The sequence below is a fragment of the Microcebus murinus genome, chromosome 27 (genome assembly GCF_040939455.1).
Source record: "Microcebus murinus isolate Inina chromosome 27, M.murinus_Inina_mat1.0, whole genome shotgun sequence".
NCBI lineage: Eukaryota > Metazoa > Chordata > Mammalia > Primates > Cheirogaleidae > Microcebus > Microcebus murinus.
The window spans coordinates 15,333,315-15,353,823 of NC_134130.1; the positions used below are offsets into that span (position 1 = coordinate 15,333,315).

General features: G+C 39.7%; 1 protein-coding gene across 1 annotated transcript in view; it reads right to left on the reverse strand.

Moving 5' to 3' along the window:
- Positions 1 to 957: 957 nt before the first annotated feature.
- The window catches only part of MCUB (mitochondrial calcium uniporter dominant negative subunit beta), a 65,552-nt gene continuing 46,000 nt past the window's right edge, over positions 958 to 20,509 (reverse strand). The window contains exons 2-8 of the mRNA XM_012766207.2: positions 13,881 to 13,956; positions 13,223 to 13,393; positions 8,986 to 9,090; positions 6,319 to 6,479; positions 4,020 to 4,223; positions 3,290 to 3,406; positions 958 to 1,173 (exon numbers count right to left, since the gene is read on the reverse strand). Of these exons, the coding sequence (XP_012621661.2) occupies positions 1,108 to 1,173; positions 3,290 to 3,406; positions 4,020 to 4,223; positions 6,319 to 6,479; positions 8,986 to 9,090; positions 13,223 to 13,393; positions 13,881 to 13,956 (900 nt within the window). The 3' untranslated portion in view covers positions 958 to 1,107. The remainder of the gene's footprint in view (positions 1,174 to 3,289; positions 3,407 to 4,019; positions 4,224 to 6,318; positions 6,480 to 8,985; positions 9,091 to 13,222; positions 13,394 to 13,880; positions 13,957 to 20,509) is intronic.

A 20,509-nucleotide genomic window follows, 5' to 3' on the forward strand; every position in this document is an offset into this window, starting at 1 on the left:
AATCCCACTCTGGGTATCTACCCAAAGGAAATGAAGTCATTCTATCAAAAGGACACCCGAAAGCAAATTCACAATTGCAAAGATGTGGAATCAAACTAAGTGCCCTTCAATTTCATGAGTGGATAAAGAAAATGTCACACACACACACACACACACACCACGGAGCCATAAAAAGAAATCAACTAATGTCATTTGTAGCAACATGGATGGAAACGGAGACCATTATCTTAAGTGAAGTATATCTGGAATGGAAACCCCAACACCATATGTTCTCACTAATAAGTGGGAGGTAATAGATGGGTACACATGGGCACAAAGTGATATAAAGGACATGAAAAACCAAGAAGGGGGGGTGGGAGGGTGTGGGATAAAAACTTACCTATTGGGTATAATGAATACTATTCTGATGATGGACACACTAAAAAACCCTAACTTAAGCATTTTATAAGATATCCATGTAATGGAAACACTTGTAATATTTTGAAAAAAAAAAAAAAATTTGGCCAGGCATGGTGGCTCACACCTGTAATCCCAGCACTTTGGGAGGCTAAAGAGGGAGGATTGCTTTAGGCCACGAGTTCGACACCAGCCTGAGCAACATAGGGAGACCCTGTCTCTACAAAAAAGAAAAATAAAAAAAGAAGTTAATAACAAGGTAATTCCATGGGAAGCTAAGGCAGTTTGCGTCCAGCCTAGGCAACACAGCAAGACATGGTCTGTCAAAAAATAATAATAAAATAGAAAAAAAGACAATTCCAAGCATAAGAATGAAGGTAGATGCCAAGCACACCAACCCTTTTACCTCCACATGGGGAAAAACCATGGAATGGTATGACAAGGATTTTTAGCTAGCAGCAGCTGCTGCTGCTTTAATGGATGCATGCAAGCCCTTTCTAACATCTTAACAAGTCATGAAAACCACAAACTAAATTTTCAAGGGAGAACTTCAAGGAATACTTCTGTTTTATGAGAATTTATTAACTGAAAAAGATTCAACAGTCAAATTGAAATGAACTATGGGACTCAAAAACATCTACTTTTTAAGGTGCAAAAGCAATACATAATGAGAAGATCCAATGGTGTTTAAAAATGTAAGATTAATTCTTTTCATTGAGTTCTTCTACTTGCATTCGCCAATAGAGAATGACGCACCCGTTTCAGGGATTCTTTAGCCTGTCAAGAGAAAAAGAAAAACCATGAGATTAGAAGAATGAGAAACATAAGCATTACTGCCTGAGAGGAAATCTACATATTTAGTATCTCCTTAGGGCAATAAAATATTTAAACTACTAGCGGAAAGGCGGGGTGCCGTGGCTCACACTTGTAATCCCAGCACTTTGGGAGGCAGAGGCAGGAGGATCACTTGAGCCCAGGAGTTTGAGGCTGACTTGAGCTATGATTGCACTCCACCCTGGGGCACCAGAGCAAGACTCTTAAAAAAAAAAATAAAAACAAGCAGGCCGGGTGCGGTGGCTCACACTGGTAATCCTAGCACTCTGGGAGGCCAACGCAGGCCGATCATTTGAGCTCAGGAGTTTGAGACCAGCCTGAGCAAGAGTGAGACCCCATCTCTTCTAAAAAAAAAAAAAAGGAAAGAAATTAGCTGGACAACTAAAAAATATATATATATAAAAAATTAGCCGGGCACAGTAGTGCATGCCTGTAGTCCCAGCTACTCGGGAGGCTGAGGCAGGAGGATCTCTTGAGCCCAAGAGTCTGAGGTTGCTGTGAGCTAGGTTGACGCCACAGCACTCTAGCCTGGGCAACAGAGTGAGACTGTCTTAAAAAACAAACAAACAAACAAACAAAACCTGTTAGTGGCAAATGCCTAAAATATTTCCATTTTATATGGATCCTTGTTTAAGGTTTATAACTCATCCTTATGCTTGTTAAAAAATATTATGTTTTTAATGGTTATCTAGTTTACATCCTTAAAGAAATACCCTGTAACTTACAGTTTCCCTTTTTCTATTACCTCAAAAATAATACTTTATGAGGTGTTCCATTTTAAATCTTAAATGCAGTGTCCTAAATAACCAACTGGAAAGAACATTCCTTAGGCTTTTCAGACTAGATCATTCAATGTAAGCAAATCCACAAAATTAAAAAAGCATTATTATATGTTCCCTATGTAATGACTATATGAAATACTTTTCTAAAAAGGTGCTTCAATTTTTAGATTATAAAATTATAGTAATTTTTTAAAATTTCAGAGATGAGTAGTTTAAAAGTATAGATAACCAAAGATATTGTGATTACCAACTATTAAATGAGCATGTATTGAGCAATGGAAAATACTTTTACCAAAACTTTTTATTATAAAATTACTAAGAAAAATTAAAAATCCAGTTATGCACTGAGAAGTCACCATCTGAACAAGTTAATGAGTGAATTGGGAGGCCACAAACAAATGCTAAGAAACAGATTGCAATGAAGTACTTATAGATGGGCTCCTGAGTCAAACTTTTGGGTTCACACCATGGTTCCCTCACTTTTTAGCAGTGTGTTCCTAAGTGACTTTAAGAGCCTGTTTCCTTATCTGAAAGAAGGGAAAAAGATGAAGGGAGGAATACTATAATGATTCTTCTATCTTTAAGGAAAAAACTTACACATGCCTTTAGAGAGTTTAAATTCCTTATCACCTTCGTAAAATTCTATTATTTGCTTAGAAACAGATTTTTTTTTTGAGACAGAGTCTCACTTGTTGCCTGGACTAGAGTGCCGTGGCGTCAGCCTAGCTCACAGCAACTTCATACTCCTGGGCTCAAGCCATCCCCCTGCTTCAGCCTCCTGAATAGCTGGGACTACAGGCATGCACCACCATGCCTGGCTAATTTTTTCTGTATACATCTTTAGTTGGCTAATTAATTTCTTTCTATTTTTAGTAGAGACGGGGTCTCGCTTGCTCAGGCTGGTTTCAAAGTCCTGACCTTGATCGATCCTCCCGCCTCAGCCTCCCAGAGTGCTAGGATTACAGGCGTGAGCCACCGCGCCTGGCCAGAAACAGAATTTTTAATGAAAACTTTTCCTTTACTGTCTCAGTCATTTAAGATGTCGTCACAGACACATTCAAAGCTATCCCTGTGGAGAATATAGCCAACAAGAATAAAACTGTAGGATATGAAATATCAGATATGTCAACTATTTCACCAAACAACCCCACAATCCACAGAAATCGATCTAGGACCAAGATTTAACCTGTGAGGATGAGCCACCGATTGTAATTCCCTGACACTCAATTCTGCCTCTCAAACAAAACCAGCTGTAAGATGTCTTGGTGGTAAGATACCTTAGCAAGGTCTTCTTTTAACCTGTTGTATTGCTCCACATCAAAATGCTGTCGCTTTGATTTCTTATGGAAGAACTGAAGAAACTGCCTTCTCTTAACAGCTGAGTAAGTATAATCCTTTAAAAAAAAAAAAGGAAAAGAAGATTAAGTGTTGAATTAACATAATGCCTCTGTAAGAAATATACTTGGCTCAGTGACACCAAAGCAAAGGCAGGCAGAGTGAGTAAAATATTTGCAGCGGCCATCAGAGCAGGCAGAAGCCAGCACAAATAAAACACTTAGTCTCATGTGAGATCAGCTGCTCCTTTCAAAAGCAAGCAAGCTGGGGGAAAAAATTACACACCCTGAGAAAGAAGGGAGAAAAGGGGAAAAGGGAGATTTTGGGCAAAATAACTATGAGAAAAAGCTAAAGTTACTGTGTGTTTTGCAATACAAATTTAGTTTTATTTATTTATGAGGGCACAGAGAACATAAATTTGACATGTTTATCCCAATGGAGAAATTTGTGTGTTATACTAATTATTGCTTTATAGAGGTTACATATAGTTTCTCTGTGTTAGATGTAAGTCCATCCAGCCTTGTGAAAAACAATAAAAAATTTACCACCTTATAAAAACCCAGATAGTGGTAACTCAGTAAATTAAAAGGCTTTCTTGCTCATTGCCTGCCTTGGTTAAAGAATTCCTTGCAAAGATCTTCTAACTTACCATTTTCCTAACAAACTACTCACCTGCCGAGTGACTAAAAAGTATGCAAAGAAGGCCATGGAATTTGCAAGTGTAATGAAGTATGTAATCGGTTCCATAATGTCCCAGGAGTACACCCACCAAGTGAACCAGGCCAGCGCCCCACCCTGAACAGACAGCAGTGCTAATCCAGCCCACTGCAGTCCGCTAGTTTGAGCTTCTGAGTGAGCTTCGATTCTAGCTTTCACCTGGGGAAGGATGAAAAACTGTTAATCCAGTTTACAAGTACACCCATTTAAAGGAAAAAAAGCAAGAAAAAAAAGGTACATTTGGACAAATGTGCATCTATATTACTTTAAAGAGGTCTGATATATGGAAAAATAAGTTATAAAACATACATTAATGAATAATTATTCATTTCCAAATCACTTCATTAATAAATCTATAGAAAAAAAGTAAATAGTATAAAAAGGTATACAACGAAAACATCAGAAGTTATTCTCTGAAACCTAACTAAAGTTAGAGGCCTGTTTTCTTTGACCTAGCAATTCCTCTTCTAGGAATTCACCCTACAAGTACACTTGCACGCACATGAGTCATTGCAGATTCATTCTTAATAGCAAAAGGACAAAAATAATCCATATGGCCATCAAGATATCCTGCAAGTGTAATGAGGAAGCTCTCTGTACCCATATGGAGAGATTTCCATGATATATTAGTGAAAATAGGTAAGAATAATACAGGCAAAACAGTATGCTTCCCCTTCTGAGAAAATGAACAAAATAATATGTTTGTATTTGTTTGTACATAAAGTAAATCTGAAATGATTCACAGGTGTGGGAAATTAAAATTTGAATCCAAGTAAATATATTAAATTTTTTAAAGTAAAGAAAAAATTAAAATGGTAAACAATCCAAAAACAAAACCAAAAAAGTCTCTGTCATCCTCCAAACACCCTTAGGGGTAATCACTATTAAAATTTTCTTACATCTCCAAAAACTTTCTATTCATATTCAAAAATACACATATACTTTCCCATTTTTTTTTTAAATCACTAATGGTATTACAGGTTTTTTGTTTTGTTTTGTTTTTGAGACAGAGTCTCACTTTGTTGCCCAGGCTAGAGTGAGTGCCGTGGCATCAGCCTAGCTCACAGCAAACTCAAACTCCTGGACTCAAGCAATCCTCCTGCCTCAGCCTCCCGAGTAGCTGGGACTACAGGCATGCGCCACCATGCCCGGCTAATTTTTTCTATATATATATTAGTTGGCCAATTAATTTGTTTCTATTTATAGTAGAGACGGGGTCTTGCTCTTGTTCAGGCTGGTTTCGAACTCCTGACCTCGAGCTATCTGCCCCCATCGGCCTCCCAGAGTGCTAGGATTACAGGCGTGAGCCACTGCGCCCGGCCGGTATTACATGTTTAAAGAGTGCATTTCATTCCCTTAAAACAGACTCCCCCCAACTCTCACCCAAGTTATATTTTTCTACACCGTTGCTTAACTTCAGATATTAGAAAGCCATTACCAACTTTCCAGTTCCAATTCTGGTAAACAGAGCAAGGGCTCTTGGCCTATTCTCTAAAAAAGAAACTGAGGTAGAACTCCAGCTAGTACATCCAGTTCATATTATACCTACCATGTTTCCCTGAAAATAAGACCTACCCATAAGATAAGCCCTAGCAGGATTTCTAAGCATTTGCACAATAGAAGCCCTACCCCTAAAATAAGACCTAGTGACGGGCGTGGTGCTACACAGCGTATCTGCACAGCCCACGCATTTCATCTCGAGCGGTAAAGAAGACAAGCAGCCCTTCTCATCTGCCCCGTCGTGACAGCTACTATCCCAGAGGTGACCGGAAAGGTGCGGGCAGCCCCGCCAACAAGGTCAGCTCCCCATGTCAGTCCCAGCCATGCTGCACGTGCTGCAAGCTGAGGCTTTAAGGGGAAAATAAAACCCCCCTGAAAATAAGCCCCAGGGTGTCTTCTTGAGGAAAAATAAATACAAGACCCTGTCTTATTTTCAGGGAAACACGGTATATACAGAGACATTGTAACTGATTCATGGCGAGAAGGCATAGCACAGAGTTTAAGATGGCAGCTCTGAAGTCAGACCACCTGAGTTCAAGTTCATGCTCTACCATATATTAGCTATAAGACTTCTGTTGCTCAGTTTACTCATCTGAAAAATGAAAAAGATAATAGCACTGAATTCATAGATTTTTTTGAGGATTAAAGGAGAAAATGAGCATACGTAAAGCATTCAGAAAAAACGTTCACAGGAGAAGCACTCAATAAATACTAGTTATTATTTTCAAATAGACTCAACTCTGCTGCCTCTAACCTGTTCAAGGGGATGCAGCTGTTCTTTCAGGTGATCAATTTTATCCAGTAAATCCTGCTCTCTCTTTTTCTGAAACTCTTCTAAATGCAAGACTGTAAACAGTCTATGAACCAAGGATTTCATGTTTTCCATCTCAGTAGCAAGCTCGTTACTCGGGTTTTCTGAGAAAAGACACAAGGGAGACAAAGGCGGTCACCACAACTGATTCTTGCAGGGATGTAAGTCCATGGAACCAAACCTGGTCCCCCAGGCCTGGCACCTGCACACTCCCAACCCCTAGGGAGGCATTTGGCCTCTCTTCCTATTTCAGATGACTCCACCAGTCTCTCTCACATAAAGACAATCTGGAACAATAAATTACCAGGTAGCAGGTTTAAAATTCATTGTTTTTGTCTTTTCCTCTTTTACAATATGACTTTTGCTTTTCTTTAAAACTATGCATACAGAAAAAGGGGACTATTTATCTACCAGAATGCAGGTGAAAGCCTTTAACACATGTGTTTATGAATTCACTTTTATATGTAAGTTCAACCTAAGATCCCTTTCCCTAAGATCCCCAATTTTCTTTTCAAAAATTATTTTAGAATCCACAAGTTGGTGTACAACATGTAAACAACAGTATAGTATAAGTTTGAAAAGCAGTTCAAGTGTATGTTCTTTCCAACAAGGAGAGTCATAGGAAACAACAAAGTGTAGATATGAAAGGGCAGTTCATACACACATTTGTTTAAAAAAAAAAAGTAGGGGATGAGGGGAGTGTAGGAGATCAGAAATGTCACCAAAAAATATGCCACTTTGGCATAAGGGTTACTTTGAGCTGAAATCCATTGAGAAGAAACAGATACAAGAACACTCTAAGGCATGAAACCATAAAAATCCTAGAAGAAAACGTTGGAAAAACTCTTACAGACATTGGCCTAGGCGAAGAATTTATGAAGAAGACCCCAAAAGCAATCATGGCAACAACAAAAATAAATAAATGCACCAGTCCAATTAAAAGGCTTTTGCACAGTCCCAAGACAATAAGTGTTGGCATGGATGCAGAGAGAAAAGAACACTCATACACTGCTGGTGGGACTGCAAACTAGCACAAACTGTACGGAAAGTAGTATGGAGATACCTCAAAGAACTAAAAGTAGAACTACCATTTGATCCAGCTATTGTGTATTTACCCAAAGGAAGAAAAGACATTCTATAAAAAAGACACCTATACTTGAATGTTTATAGCAGCACAATTCACAATTGCAAAGATGTGGAAACAACCCAAGTGCCCATCAACACATGAGTAGATTAATAAGATGTGGTATATGTATACCATGGAGTTCTACTCAGCCACAAAAAACAATGGTGATCTTGCACCTCTTATATTATCCTGGATAGAGCTGGAGCCCATTCTACTGAGTGAAGTATCACAACATTGGAAAAACAAGCACCACATGTACTCGCCATTAGAACCAATCGATCAACACTTATGTGCACACATGGAAATAACATTCATCGGAAATCAAGCAGGTAGTGACTCAGTGAGTGACAGCAGTTGTAGTGGTGGTGGATTAAATCAAGGAATAAATAAATGTTTGCAAAGTAAAAACTGTGAGGATTACTTCTTCCCACCAGCTCAAAAATAAACAATAACAAATACAGTGGGCTCACTGTGTGCTTTCCTACTGCATCGCTTACTATCGGGCATTTGTACGATTATCGTAGACTACGAATTTTGACTATAATTTGTATTCATTCATCCATTCATTTTCCAACCCTCCTATTTAGTTCAGTGCTGTGGGCGACTGGACCTTCTCTGTAGCTCAGGATGTGTGGCAAGAACCGGCCCTGGACGGAAGCCATCCACTGCAGGTGCCCCCACGCCCACACCCAGGCAGACTGGGACAATGCGGACATGCCAGTGCATCGCACACACACAGCTCTGGCAGGAGGGAGGAAACCAGAGTGTCTGGAGGAAGCCCAGGCAGACACAGGGGGAACATACAAACTCCACACACACAGTGGCCTTGGCTGGGAATCGATTTTTTTTTTGTCATCAATGTTAGAGCAGAAGGACATTGAAGGATGTTATCTGAGGACCTGCTATACTGTCATGGTGGATACATGTTGTTCTCCATTTGTCACAACCCGCAGAATGTACGACACCAAGCATGAACTGTAATGTAAACTGTGGGTTGCGGGTGATCACGTGTCAGTGTAGGTTCATCAACTGTAACCAACGAATGAGTCTGGTGTGGGATATTGACATGGGGAGGTAGAGGGCACAGGGTATACAGGAACTCTGTACTTCCTGCTCAATTTTGCTATGAACCTAAAACTGCTTTAAGAAGTAAAGTTTATTTTTTCAAAGGAGTTAAGAGCTGTACAACAATATATAGCTAAATTCATGATTTTCAGATTTATGTCTTAACCCAATAATGTCATATTAAGCATTCAAGAACCTACGGTGAAGTCTTAAAAGTCTAAAAAGAGCATGAGACTCAAAGCCCTGCTAGGCAACTTCTAGTAATCACTGACCCTCCTGCTGCTAGCAAAGCTTAAACGTTGGTTCTCCAAAGCCCTCTTGGTCATTTAACTTAAAAGATTGTTAAGATAAACTTTGCTCTGTAAAGGCCCCATGGCTAAAGGTCAAAGTTAAGATAGTTGGATAGCTGTGCTTCTTACCTTTCTTGGGGCACTGCACATCATATGCTATTTCATTAATGACAAGTTTAAAATCATTCATTAGCAAAATATCCATCAAGGTTGAAGCTGGAATCTCATAACCATCTGAAAGAAAAAACATAATGCAAAAATATGTCTCTGTTTTAGAACAGTAAGAACCATTTTACAACACATAGAAAATTACTAGCCAGGTCTCTGAAATACAGTAGTGGACAATTTACTTTTTGGGGGGCCCCAAAACCCAAATGCCATTCCCACTGAGGGGATCCTTTTTTGTTGCTCTACCTCCCATTTCACTGGACCGAAGCCTCCTGCTCTCTGTCAGCAGGGCTGGACTCCAAGTTAAGGATCCTGGCAAAACCATAGCAGCTGCAGAAGGTCAAGATTCAGGAGAGGTGGGAGCTCTTCACAGCAAAGCAGGGAATGGAGGTGGCAGTGTTGGGGGTGAGGGTGGGGTTTTAGCCACAGAGCCCATCAGGTGGTCTCTGGGCTAATCTGGTCTCTATTCATGTCCTCTCCCAGTTCCTGCCCTCTTGAGGCTGGCTTCTGTCACTTCCAGTGTGAGAGCCTGTTGACATACTCCTCTGCTTAGCCAGAGTCCATTTCTGCTGCTTACAGCCAAGCCTCTGACTGGTACACGAAGGCACATGGCTAGTAACATTTTTCAAAGCCTGCCTTTCTCTTATTTTTAATTACTAAAGGTGACTCATTGGTGTTACTTAAAAACTTGGTAATCGGCCGGGCGCTGTGGCTCACGCCTGTAATCCTAGCTCTTGGGAGGCCGAGGCGGGCGGATTGCTCAAGGTCAGGAGTTCAAAACCAGCCTGAGCAAGAGCGAGACCCCGTCTCTACTATAAATAGAAAGAAATTAATTGGCCAACTGATATATATATATAAAATTAGCCGGGCATGGTGGCACATGCCTGTAGTCCCAGCTACTCGGGAGGCTGAGGCAGAAGGATCACTCAAGCCCAGGAGTTTGAGGTTGCTGTGAGCTAGGCTGACGCCACGGCACTCACTCTAGCCTGGACAACATAGCGAGACTCTGTCTCAAAAAAAAAAAAAAAAAAAAACTTGGTAATCAAACAGCACCACAAGCTACCACCAGGTGGGCTCACCTCCCTTTCTAGCTTGGGAGAAAAAAAAAAGAGGCAAAAACTTCAAGGAGGTAGGGTGGCACGGATAGTAATGAATATAATTAAGTCTAAGAAATAAATTTGGATTTGAATGGTTTATTTTGTGGAGGTAGAGAGAGGTAGGAGAGATTCAAATAGTAATTTCAAATACCCTAGGAATATTTCAGAAAAAAAATTGTCTTGGAAATTTTTTAACTGCAATGTGCTTTGTACAGCTTCTCATATAGCCTTGTTTCTATTATTATATTTTTGTTTGTTTTATATTTTTTATTTCTGTTTTATTTACTTCTTTTTTACATTAGGGGCACTTCGACATTGTTATATTTTTGAAGTAAACTTTCATGTAACCCAGGTGTTGCCAAACTTGCTGAACAAGCAAAAAACTGGTGCTGGGTTGGGGTTTCTTTCTATCATGTTTCCTTCAGAACAGTCCATATATAATTACATGAAATAAAGTCCAGGAAAATGCTGATATGTATTTTCTCCTGGCCTGGTGTAACATTCAACCAAACCACAGTTATTTTAGCAGCATTTATACGTGCATTAACAAGAATGCCAATAGTAAAAGGAAGAGCCTGGCTGCCTGCCTTCTGTTTGGTCCTCTGTAGTTCTTTTGTTCCAGAAGGCAGCAAATCAAGTCTGCACCTGAGTCTGTTCCTTGAATTTGGCTGTTTGGGTTCCTGTTCATCAGCTGGAGTGAGATCATTTTCCAAAAAATTGCCAAAAACTCAACCTACACAATGGGCAAAACTGTGACAAGCTCAGAACACTCTTTTCAAGCCCAAATTAAACACAGGCAAATTCCACCCACACGGTTGGTCTCTTTTTAAAAAAATCAGCAACACACCAATCGTTTTATCTTTCCTAGTGTCATTTAAAAATCTGCATTTAAATCACTTCAAACCAGCCCCTTAAAATATTACTATAAAAAGAAATCAACTGCATATAATTTCTCAATTGAAATACTACATTATCCATATGCAAATGTCTGACTAGCGAAAGGCTGATGTGAATAAGACACTGGTGATACAGTGCTGAGTTTTTAATGTATTCTTAGGAAAGTATCAATTTTAAACCCTCAATAAAGTGTGTGTATTCAGTCCAAAGAGCACATTTTCCCCAAGATTTCTAGTCTCTTTACACATGCCCCTGATCCAAGTTTTAGCAAAAAGAAAGCTGTCCTTCCAGTTAAATCTACATTCCTTACAATAACCTACTACAAGCCTTTCCTGATTTGCCCCTCCCCACGTCTGGAATTCCTCCTCCTCCTGCTCAGCTCCCGCTTTGCGGCCAGGGTGGAAACTGCCCCTACATCAAGGTGTGGGCCTCCAGCGTTCTCCCATCCACATGGCTGCCCTCGTCTCCTCCGGGTTTGTGCTCAAAGGAGACCTCGGTGAGCCCACAGCTGCCCACACACACTCCGGCTCCCTAACTCTGCTGTATCACTCTCCATGACACTTACTGTCTAACAGAATATACAATTTCTTTCTTTATCCTGTCTCTTTCTCCTCCTAAATGTAAGCTCTGTAAGGGCAGGAGTGTTTATCCCTTTTATTTTTTGCTCTACCTCAGACATTGAAAATAGTGCCTGGCATATGTTAGGTGCTCAGCATTTACTAAATGAATCAGTTCTTTAATATCCATTATTCCAACTTCTGTATCTATCCCTTAGTTGATTCTGAAATAGGATAGGGAAGAAGAATGTTTATTTCCTTTTCAAAACTACAATAGTAATCATTAAGTTTTAAGTGAGTTTATTATAAGTATTTAATATCATAAAATAACTGCAAATTTATTAATTTATCTATATTTGTAGCTTCTGTATATTGGGCTAGGGTAAAGAATTCTTTATTTTAGGAGCAGTTAGTCTAGGACCATTTTATACCATGAGAACATAAAAGCTATATTCCAAATTTAAAATGTCTAAATGATTAAAAACCTCTTCTGGTATTAAAAAGTATATACATATATATATATTTTTTGAGGCAGGGTCTTGCTCTGTTGCCTGGGCTAGAGTGCAGTGGCATCATCATAACTCACTGCAACCTCAAACTCCTGGGCTGCAGGGATCCTCCTTCCTCAGCCTCCTGAGTAGCTGGGACTAAAGGTATGCATCACACCTGGTTCATTTCTCTTATTTTTTGTAGAGATAGGGTCTCGATAAGTTGCTTAGGTTGGTCTTGAATTCCTAGCCTCAAGTGATTCTCCTGCCTCAGCCACCCAAAGTGCTAGGATTATAGATGTGAGCCACCGCACCCGGCTAAAAAAATGTATATTCTTCCTAAGAACTAACATTGTCAAAAAACATACTAGACTGTAATTGCTTTGTAACAAAGATGAATAAACTATTTGTGTATTTTATTTTATTTTATTTTGAGACAGAGTCTCGCTTTGTTGCCCAAACTAGACAAGTGCCGTGGCGTCAGCCTAGCTCACAGCAACCTCAAACTCCTGGGCTCAAGCAATCCTGCCTCAGCCTCCCAAGTAGCTGGGACTACAGGCATGCGCCACCATGCCCCGCTAATTTTTTCTATATATATTAGTTGGCCACTTAATTTCTTTCTATTTTTTTTTTTCTGGCAACCAGAATTGACTTTTAATTTGTCCTAAAGCTGAAGCAAAAACCATGAATTTCTTTCTATTTTTAGTAGAGACAGGGTCTTGCTCTTGCTCCGGCTGATTCTGAACTCCTGACCTTGAGCAATCTGCCTGCCTCAGCCTCCCAGAGAGCTAGGATTACAGGCGTGATCGCCCAGCCTTTATTTTCTAATAATTCAAATTTTGCTTAAGATTACATGCTAATACCTATACCACTAAAATTCTCTCAAGAGAAAACATTTTTAGACTAAGTTTATAAAATAAGTAACTGAAATTTATATTAAGCTTATTCCATTACTTTTTTACTCAATGGAGTTAAAAAAAATTAATAGCACTAATGTGTACAAATGAACGACTTAGTAATGAAGGACTTAGTAAAAGCGAATCATTTACTATGTATAATGAATTAATTAATACAATTCTTTCTAGAAAAGTAAAGAACCAAACAAGGTTCAGAAGAAGAGAGAAAGGGGCAAAGTCATAAAATACAGAAATACAAATACCTGCTGTGAAGATTGCTGCAGTTTTGATGCCCTTATCTTCGTTTTGTAGATCCTGAAGGAACGAACTAACTGTTGACAACATTGGTTTGACTACAAACTGACAGCGTTCTTTTCTGGATGGCAGAGTAAGAGTTATCAAGGGAAGGCCGTGTCTATAATTAACTGTTACTTCTGTTAAGAAAAGAAAAATAATACAGGAATGCGTAAATTTTACCATAAGAAAAAACTCTTAAAATACATGAATTCTAAATGGCATGCTTAAGCTTGGAATTCACAAGCCTCTGAATCCCGTGGAAGTCTACATCGCTTGTATAGTGCCATTGTTACACTACAGTTTGCATATTCCCCGCTAGCCTATAACATTTCACTGTAGCACGCACCACACTGTGTTATAATCACCAGTGTAAAGTCTTCCCAGACAAGGAGTTAAATTTTGAGGGCAGAAATCATCGCTTATTCAACTCCTCTGATTGCTGGGGTGGAAACTTGACAAAAGACAGCAGAGATTATGGGAGCAGAAAAGGGAGGAACTAAACCCAACCAGGGGATGGGGTGGGATGGAGATAGTGCAAGAGAAGTCTATTTTGTTCAAAATTCACAGCTCTCACTTGATGCAAACCATTAGCATCCAAATCAAAGACGTGGTAAGAGCGCTTACCGTCAGGTGGCACCACTGTACCGTAAAGGTGTGACTGGCAGTATTTCAGATCTCCACATAGCTGCACACACAACACCTGCAGGAAACAAGGATTATGTTGTTTTTTAAAAGGAGTGGGAAAGTTGAAATAGGAGTCTTTACCAGAAGATTTTTTTTTTCATCTTACATGACAAGCACAACGGAAAGTTCAACTTCCCACGCATCCCCAAGTGAGCCCTTGGGAAAGCTCACTAAAGCTCCCTGGCCGTGTCTGCTGCTACTATGCGGTAGCAGTGACACGCGGGAACAGGGTTCTCCGACTGGGGTGCAAGGACTCCTGAAAATCCTAGAGCTCTATGGGAATTTTTAAATTCTGTTTTTCCTTTTAGATGATAGTCTAAAACAAAGGACCATGCGCATATGCACTCCAGCTATGTGCTTCTCAAAGTACTGTCCCCAGGCCAGAAGCATCAGCAACCCCATGGAGCCGATTAGAGATGCACAATCACAGACTCAGGCCAGACTTACTGGTTATGATCTGCATTCTAACAAGACCCCCAGGTGATTCACAGGCACAGTGGGGTTTGATAAACACTACTCTAGATCTGTGCTGTCCCATGTGGTAGCCACTAGTCACATGTGGCTATTTAAATTAATTAAAATTACATACAAAGAAATTCAGTTCCTTAGTACCTATTGCCACATTTTAAGTGCTCAGTAGCTGTGTGTGTCCAGTGGCTATGTTACTAGAAAGCCAAAGCACAGGAACAGAACATTTCCGTCATCACAGAAAGTTCTACTGCACAGCACTGCTGAGTCTACAACATCTGAATGGTCACTTCACCATGGAACATGTTTTTAGGCTGGCATTAGTGTCTGTGTTTACAATTATACTGGTGCTTAATGAAAGCCAAATGACATCATCATGCACTGTGTGAACTAAATTATTGTGTGGTAGGAAGAAAGGGCATTGAAGAATTGGTTCACAGGCATTTGGAACTCAAAGACCTTGTGCCATGGTCACAACATGGCTGCATCCTATTATTTTTTAAGGCATCACCTTGCAATGGTTTAAGATGATGCTGACTCAAATGATATTCCAGTATGCTCGAAATGAAAAGAACCTCATCAATAAGTAAAACCAAAAATCCGAATACATATCCTAGTATTAAACACAACACAGGCGATTAGTGTCAACAAAACACCATCTGTCACACTAAAGCAGTTCATTTGAGTTTTATTTCTAAAACTTGAATTCATTATTAAAATGAAAAAAAGTAGATTATATCTTAAAATAGAAGTAAATCTCAATAAATAAATATATGTAGAAGTTTTCCAATTCTGGGTAATAGCTATTACAATACTGTCTTTAATGAAACTACATCAAATTAAGAAAGATGTATTTACTTGAAAACACATCAGAATTAATTTTCTATCAAAAATATTTTAATACTTCTTTAAGGCAGGCTTGGTGGCTCACATCTGTAATCCTAGGGAGGATAAGCCAGGAGGATCTCTTGAGGCCAAAAGTTTGAGACCAGCCTGGGAAACGGCAAGACCCTATATCTCTACAAAAAAAACAAAGAATTAGCCGGGTGTGGTGGTGTGCACCTGTAGTCCCAGCTATTCAGGAAGCTGAGGCAGGAGGATCCTCTTGAGCTCAGGAGTCTGAGGTTGCAGTGAGCTATGAAGCCACTGTCCAACCTGGGCAACAGAGCGAGACCCTGTCTCAAAACAAAAAAACAAAAACAAAAACCCTTCTTTAAAAGTATTTGATATAAATGATTCTCCATGTATAACAGTCAAATAAAGAAATGTACACTTTACCCACTTCTCTCCATTTTTTTTTTTTTTTTTGAGACAGAGTCTCGCTTTGTTGGCCAGGCTAGAGTGAGTGCCGTGGCGTCAGCCTAGCTCACAGCAACCTCAAACTCCTCCTGGGCTCAAGTGATCCTCCTGCCTCAGCCTCCCGAGTAGCTGGGACTACAGGCATGCGCCACCATGCCCGGCTAATTTTTTATATATATATCAGTTGGCCAATTAATTTCTTTCTATTTATAGTAGAGACGGGGTCTCGCTCTTGCTCAGGCTGGTTTTGAACTCCTGACCTTGAGCAATCCGCCCGCCTCAGCCTCCCAAGAGCTAGGATTACAGGCGTGAGCCACCGCGCCCGGCTACTTCTCTCCATTTTTATTGTTAGTGTCTGGTCTAGACCACCATCATCTATTGTACTAGTTTCCAAATTTGGTTTCCATCCTTGCTACCCTCCAGGATGTCCTCCTCAAAGCACCAGAGTGATCTTAGAATGGAGATAGAATCACCCTGTTCCTCTACTTAAAGCCCTTCCATGGATCCCCTTTAGACCTCAACAAAATAAAAACTTATCATGGCCAACGAGAAGCTACAGGACTTGGACACTGCTTCTCACGCCAACCTCGTTTCATTCCCTTCTGCTCCTCGCTCACCTCACTCCAGTCCTGCTGGCCTCCCTCAGTTCCTAGAACAAGGCACGTTCCTCAGGGACACAGCACATGCTGTTCTCTGTCTAGAACGTTCTCCCCCACCTCTGTATAGCTAAATGCCTTACATTCAGCATATTTAATATTCATAGCAACCATATGAGGTATACATTATTACCCATATTTGTTCATTCAACTGTATTTATGTATCTCTTAATTTATTAAAACATAGCTCAGCATTGATGTGATAGGAAGTAACTAGAGAACAGGGGCTGGCAAATGACAGCCTGTGGGGCAAGAAAAGCAACCTCCCACCCCAACCTATTTTTTTAAGTAGACATTATTTTTTAGAGCAGTCTTAAAAGTTCACAGCAAAAGTGAGCAGATAGTTCTGAGAATTTCCACATACATATCCCTGTCCATCCCTACCCACCCGCGCCAGCCTCTGGCACCATTAACATTTTGCACTAGGGCGGTATATTTATTACAGTCAGTAAGCCTGCCTTGGTACACCATTATCACCCAAAGTCCACAGTTTATGTTAGGGTTCACTCTTAGGGTTGTACTTTCTGTGGGTTTGGACAAACACATAATGGCATGTACCTACCACCACAGTCCCATACAAAGACGTGTCACTGCCCTAACAGTCTTCCGTGCTCCATTCATCCCTGCACCTCCCACAACCCCTGGCTTGACCACTGTTCTTTTCCCTGTCTCTATTGCTTTGCCTTCTCCAAAATGTCATATAGTTGGAATCATATTAATATATTATGTAGTCTTTTGAGATTGGCTCCTTTCACTTAGTAATATGAATTTCAGTTTCTTCCATGTCTTTTCATGCCTTGATAGCTTCTTTCTTTTTTTTTTTTTGAGACAGAGTCTTGCTTTGTTGCCCAGGCTAGAGTGAGTGCCATGGCGTCAGCCTAGCTCACAGCAACCTCAAACTCCTGGGCTCAAGCAATCCTCCTGCCTCAGCCTCCCGAGTAGCTGGGACTGCAGGCATGCGGCACCATGCCCGGCTAATTTTTTCTATATATATTAGTTGGCCAATTAATTTATTTCTATTTATAGTAGAGACAGGGTCTTGCTCTTGCTCCAACTGGTTTTGAACTCCTGACCTTGAGCAATCCGCCTGCCTCAGCCTCCCAGAGTGCTAGGATTATAGGCGTGAGCCACCGCACCCGGAGGCTCATTTCTTTTTAATGCTGAGTAATATTCCATTGTCTGGATGTACCCTAGTTTATCCATTCACCTACTGAAGGACATCTTGGTGGCCTCCAAGTTTTAGCAATTATGAATACAGCCACTATAAACATCTATGTGCAGTTTATGTCCCACAGTTTAACTGTTAGAACACAGGAACACAGCTGAAGTCACGCAGCTAAATGACCACAGGCAAGGAGTTGGAAGCTCCCACCCTTTTAAACACTTCACTGCACTGCCACTATGCGGTAGAAGGGATAGGGACCTGCACCTGGCCACGCTACCATGTGCCCATACCGGTGGGGAGTCGCAGCATCTGTTTCCAGATGAAAAGGAAGGAAGGGATCCCGGGTGGACAGAAATAGCAGCTATAAAAATCAAGCACCCACACAATTGAAACCCATGTAAAAGAAGGCTTCTAGGCACAAGTGATCTAAACTAGAGGGAAAAAATACCAGGTATTTCTATTACAAACAAATATTAAGGATTTTCAAGCAGAAATACACATGAAAAAAAAATCTTAAGAAACTGCATTCACACAATAATGTTGAAACAAATTATTAACTATAATGTATTCATTTTTAAGGCAATATACTCTAATATTTCAACATGTTTTCTAACAGACCACAGTGGGACAAATTCATTTAATATCTTCTCTCGAAATTGTAATCCCTCATTATTTGCTCTCAAAAACATTTTCCTATTGAAAGAAAAAAAAAAAAAAGGAAAGGATGGGGGAAGATATACTTATGTAAGAATGTAATTTCAGGGGTCCTGCTGAGGTCAGTCTGAAGGGATGATTGACGTAAATGCCTAGTTCTTAGGAGGGATATAAATGTGGATAAAAAGTTGGCTGAGACGTTACATTCGACAGATAGAAACTATTGTTGGTTACTAGCCAAATGCTGTATGTGCTACTTGTTTCTGTTCTGTTTCAATCATGTATATTATGTACTCTTCTTGAACTGTCCAGACAAAAAGAAAAATTTTACCAGTGATGATTTCATGTAGTACCTGAGAGAGACTGAAATAATTAAGATAACTGTGTAGTGTATGCTGCAAAATGCAATTTTTGTTGGGCAGATTTAAAATACAAATATAGCAGCAAGTAAGAAGAATTCATCAAAGAGAGCTGGTACATAGCAGTTTGATTTTTTTTTTTTTTGTACAAAAAAGCAAAAAGAAATCATGAAAGCTTGGAACTCAGTGTGAAGTTCTACAGAAAATCATGATGCACCACAGGATGTAAAACTAATGAACTGAAGGACAAGCTTCAAAGCTAAACAATTATCTAAGCTAGAAGTTTACAAAGCAACCAAACTCCAAAAGCACCATATTGCTTGCTTCACACACTGCATGGAAGTACTCTACATTAAGTGGTACATAAAACAGGGTTTATTTTATTTTATTTTTTTTTATTTTTTTTGAGACAGAGTCTCACTTTGTTGCCCAGGCTAGAGTGAGTGCCATGGCGGCAGCCTAGCTCACAGCAACCTCAAACTCCTGGGCTCAAGCGATCCTGCTGCCTCAGCCTCCCGAGTAGCTGGGACTACAGGCATGCACCACCATGCCCGGCTGATTTTTTCTATATGTATTAGTTGGCCAATTAATTTCTTTCTATTTATAGTAGAGACGGGGTCTCGCTCTTGCTCAGGCTGGTTTCGAACTCCTGACCTTGAGCAATCCACCCGCCTCGGCCTCCCAGAGAGCTAGGATTACAGGCGTGAGCCACCGCGCCCGGCCATAAAAACAGGGTTTAAAATGATTGAGGTTTTTATTCATTCTTTAATGCATATATTTTACCAATTTCCTTGTTGAACATTTTTTCTGCATTCTTATTACTTCTTTCTGCTACATTATGTTCACTACAGCTTTGAGTGGTGCCTTCAACGAGCACCTATGGGTATTAAACCCTCAGTCTGTGTTATACATTCAACAATTATTTAGTTTGAACATCACTAGGAAAAAAAAAAATTTCTGCCCTTTTATGAGTTTAATCTGTTTACAGTTATTGTGATTTCAGATAAATGTTGATATCTGCCATCTTATTCTGTGTTTTCTATTTATTCTGATTTTCCCTTCCTTATCTTCTTTCTCCCTTCTTGTTTCCTAATAATTTAACTAATATTTGTATACCCTTTTCTCTCTTTTTAGTGGTTTGGACGCATACTTTTTTCCCCCTCTATTCTCTTAGTGCTTGCCCTTTACATTCTGAGACATTTTTACCCTGCTTATGAGTGTAAAGTTAATTTCTCTATTCTGCTGTTGAACAACAAGGACTTAGAATGTATCAGTCATGATTAAGAAGGAAATATTTTATTTTATTTTTATATTTTTTAAAAATATTAACATTTAACTTTTCTAGTTTTTTTTTTTTTTTTTTTTTTTTTACTCTAACAAAATTAAGTGGGTCAGTGGAAAGGAAGGAAATATTTCTGTCTTTTGTTTAGAACTACCAAATTGTCATCATGACTGTTTTTTTGGGTTTTTTTGAGACTGGGTCTGGTCTCAAACTCTTGAGCGCAGAGTGATCCTCCCGCCTCAGCCTCGCAGAGTGCTAGGATTATAGGCATGAGCCACCGAGCCCGGCCTTCATGACTGTTGCTTTATATAACAGTAGTTTCTTGGAGTCGTCTGTAAGTTTTCTAACTTTATTGTTCTCCATTTTTCTTACATCCTGTTTTCTTAAGTGTTCAATTTCATTCTTATTGAGAAGAGTTTTCGGTGAGGATCTTTCAGTATCTATCTCAGCCTTTGTTTTGTGGAAAATCATAATTTAACTGGATATAAAATTGCAGGTTGACTGTCATTTCCCCTTAGAACCTTGAAGAAATCCTTTGCCTCTGGCATCTATTAACTCATCTATGAATCTAATTGCTTTTCCTTTGTAGGCAATCTTTTCTTTCAGGAATTTTTGTTTCTGTGGTTCTGCAGTTTCATCACAGTGTGTCAAGTTAAGATTTAATTTCATTTTTCCTATTTAGGACT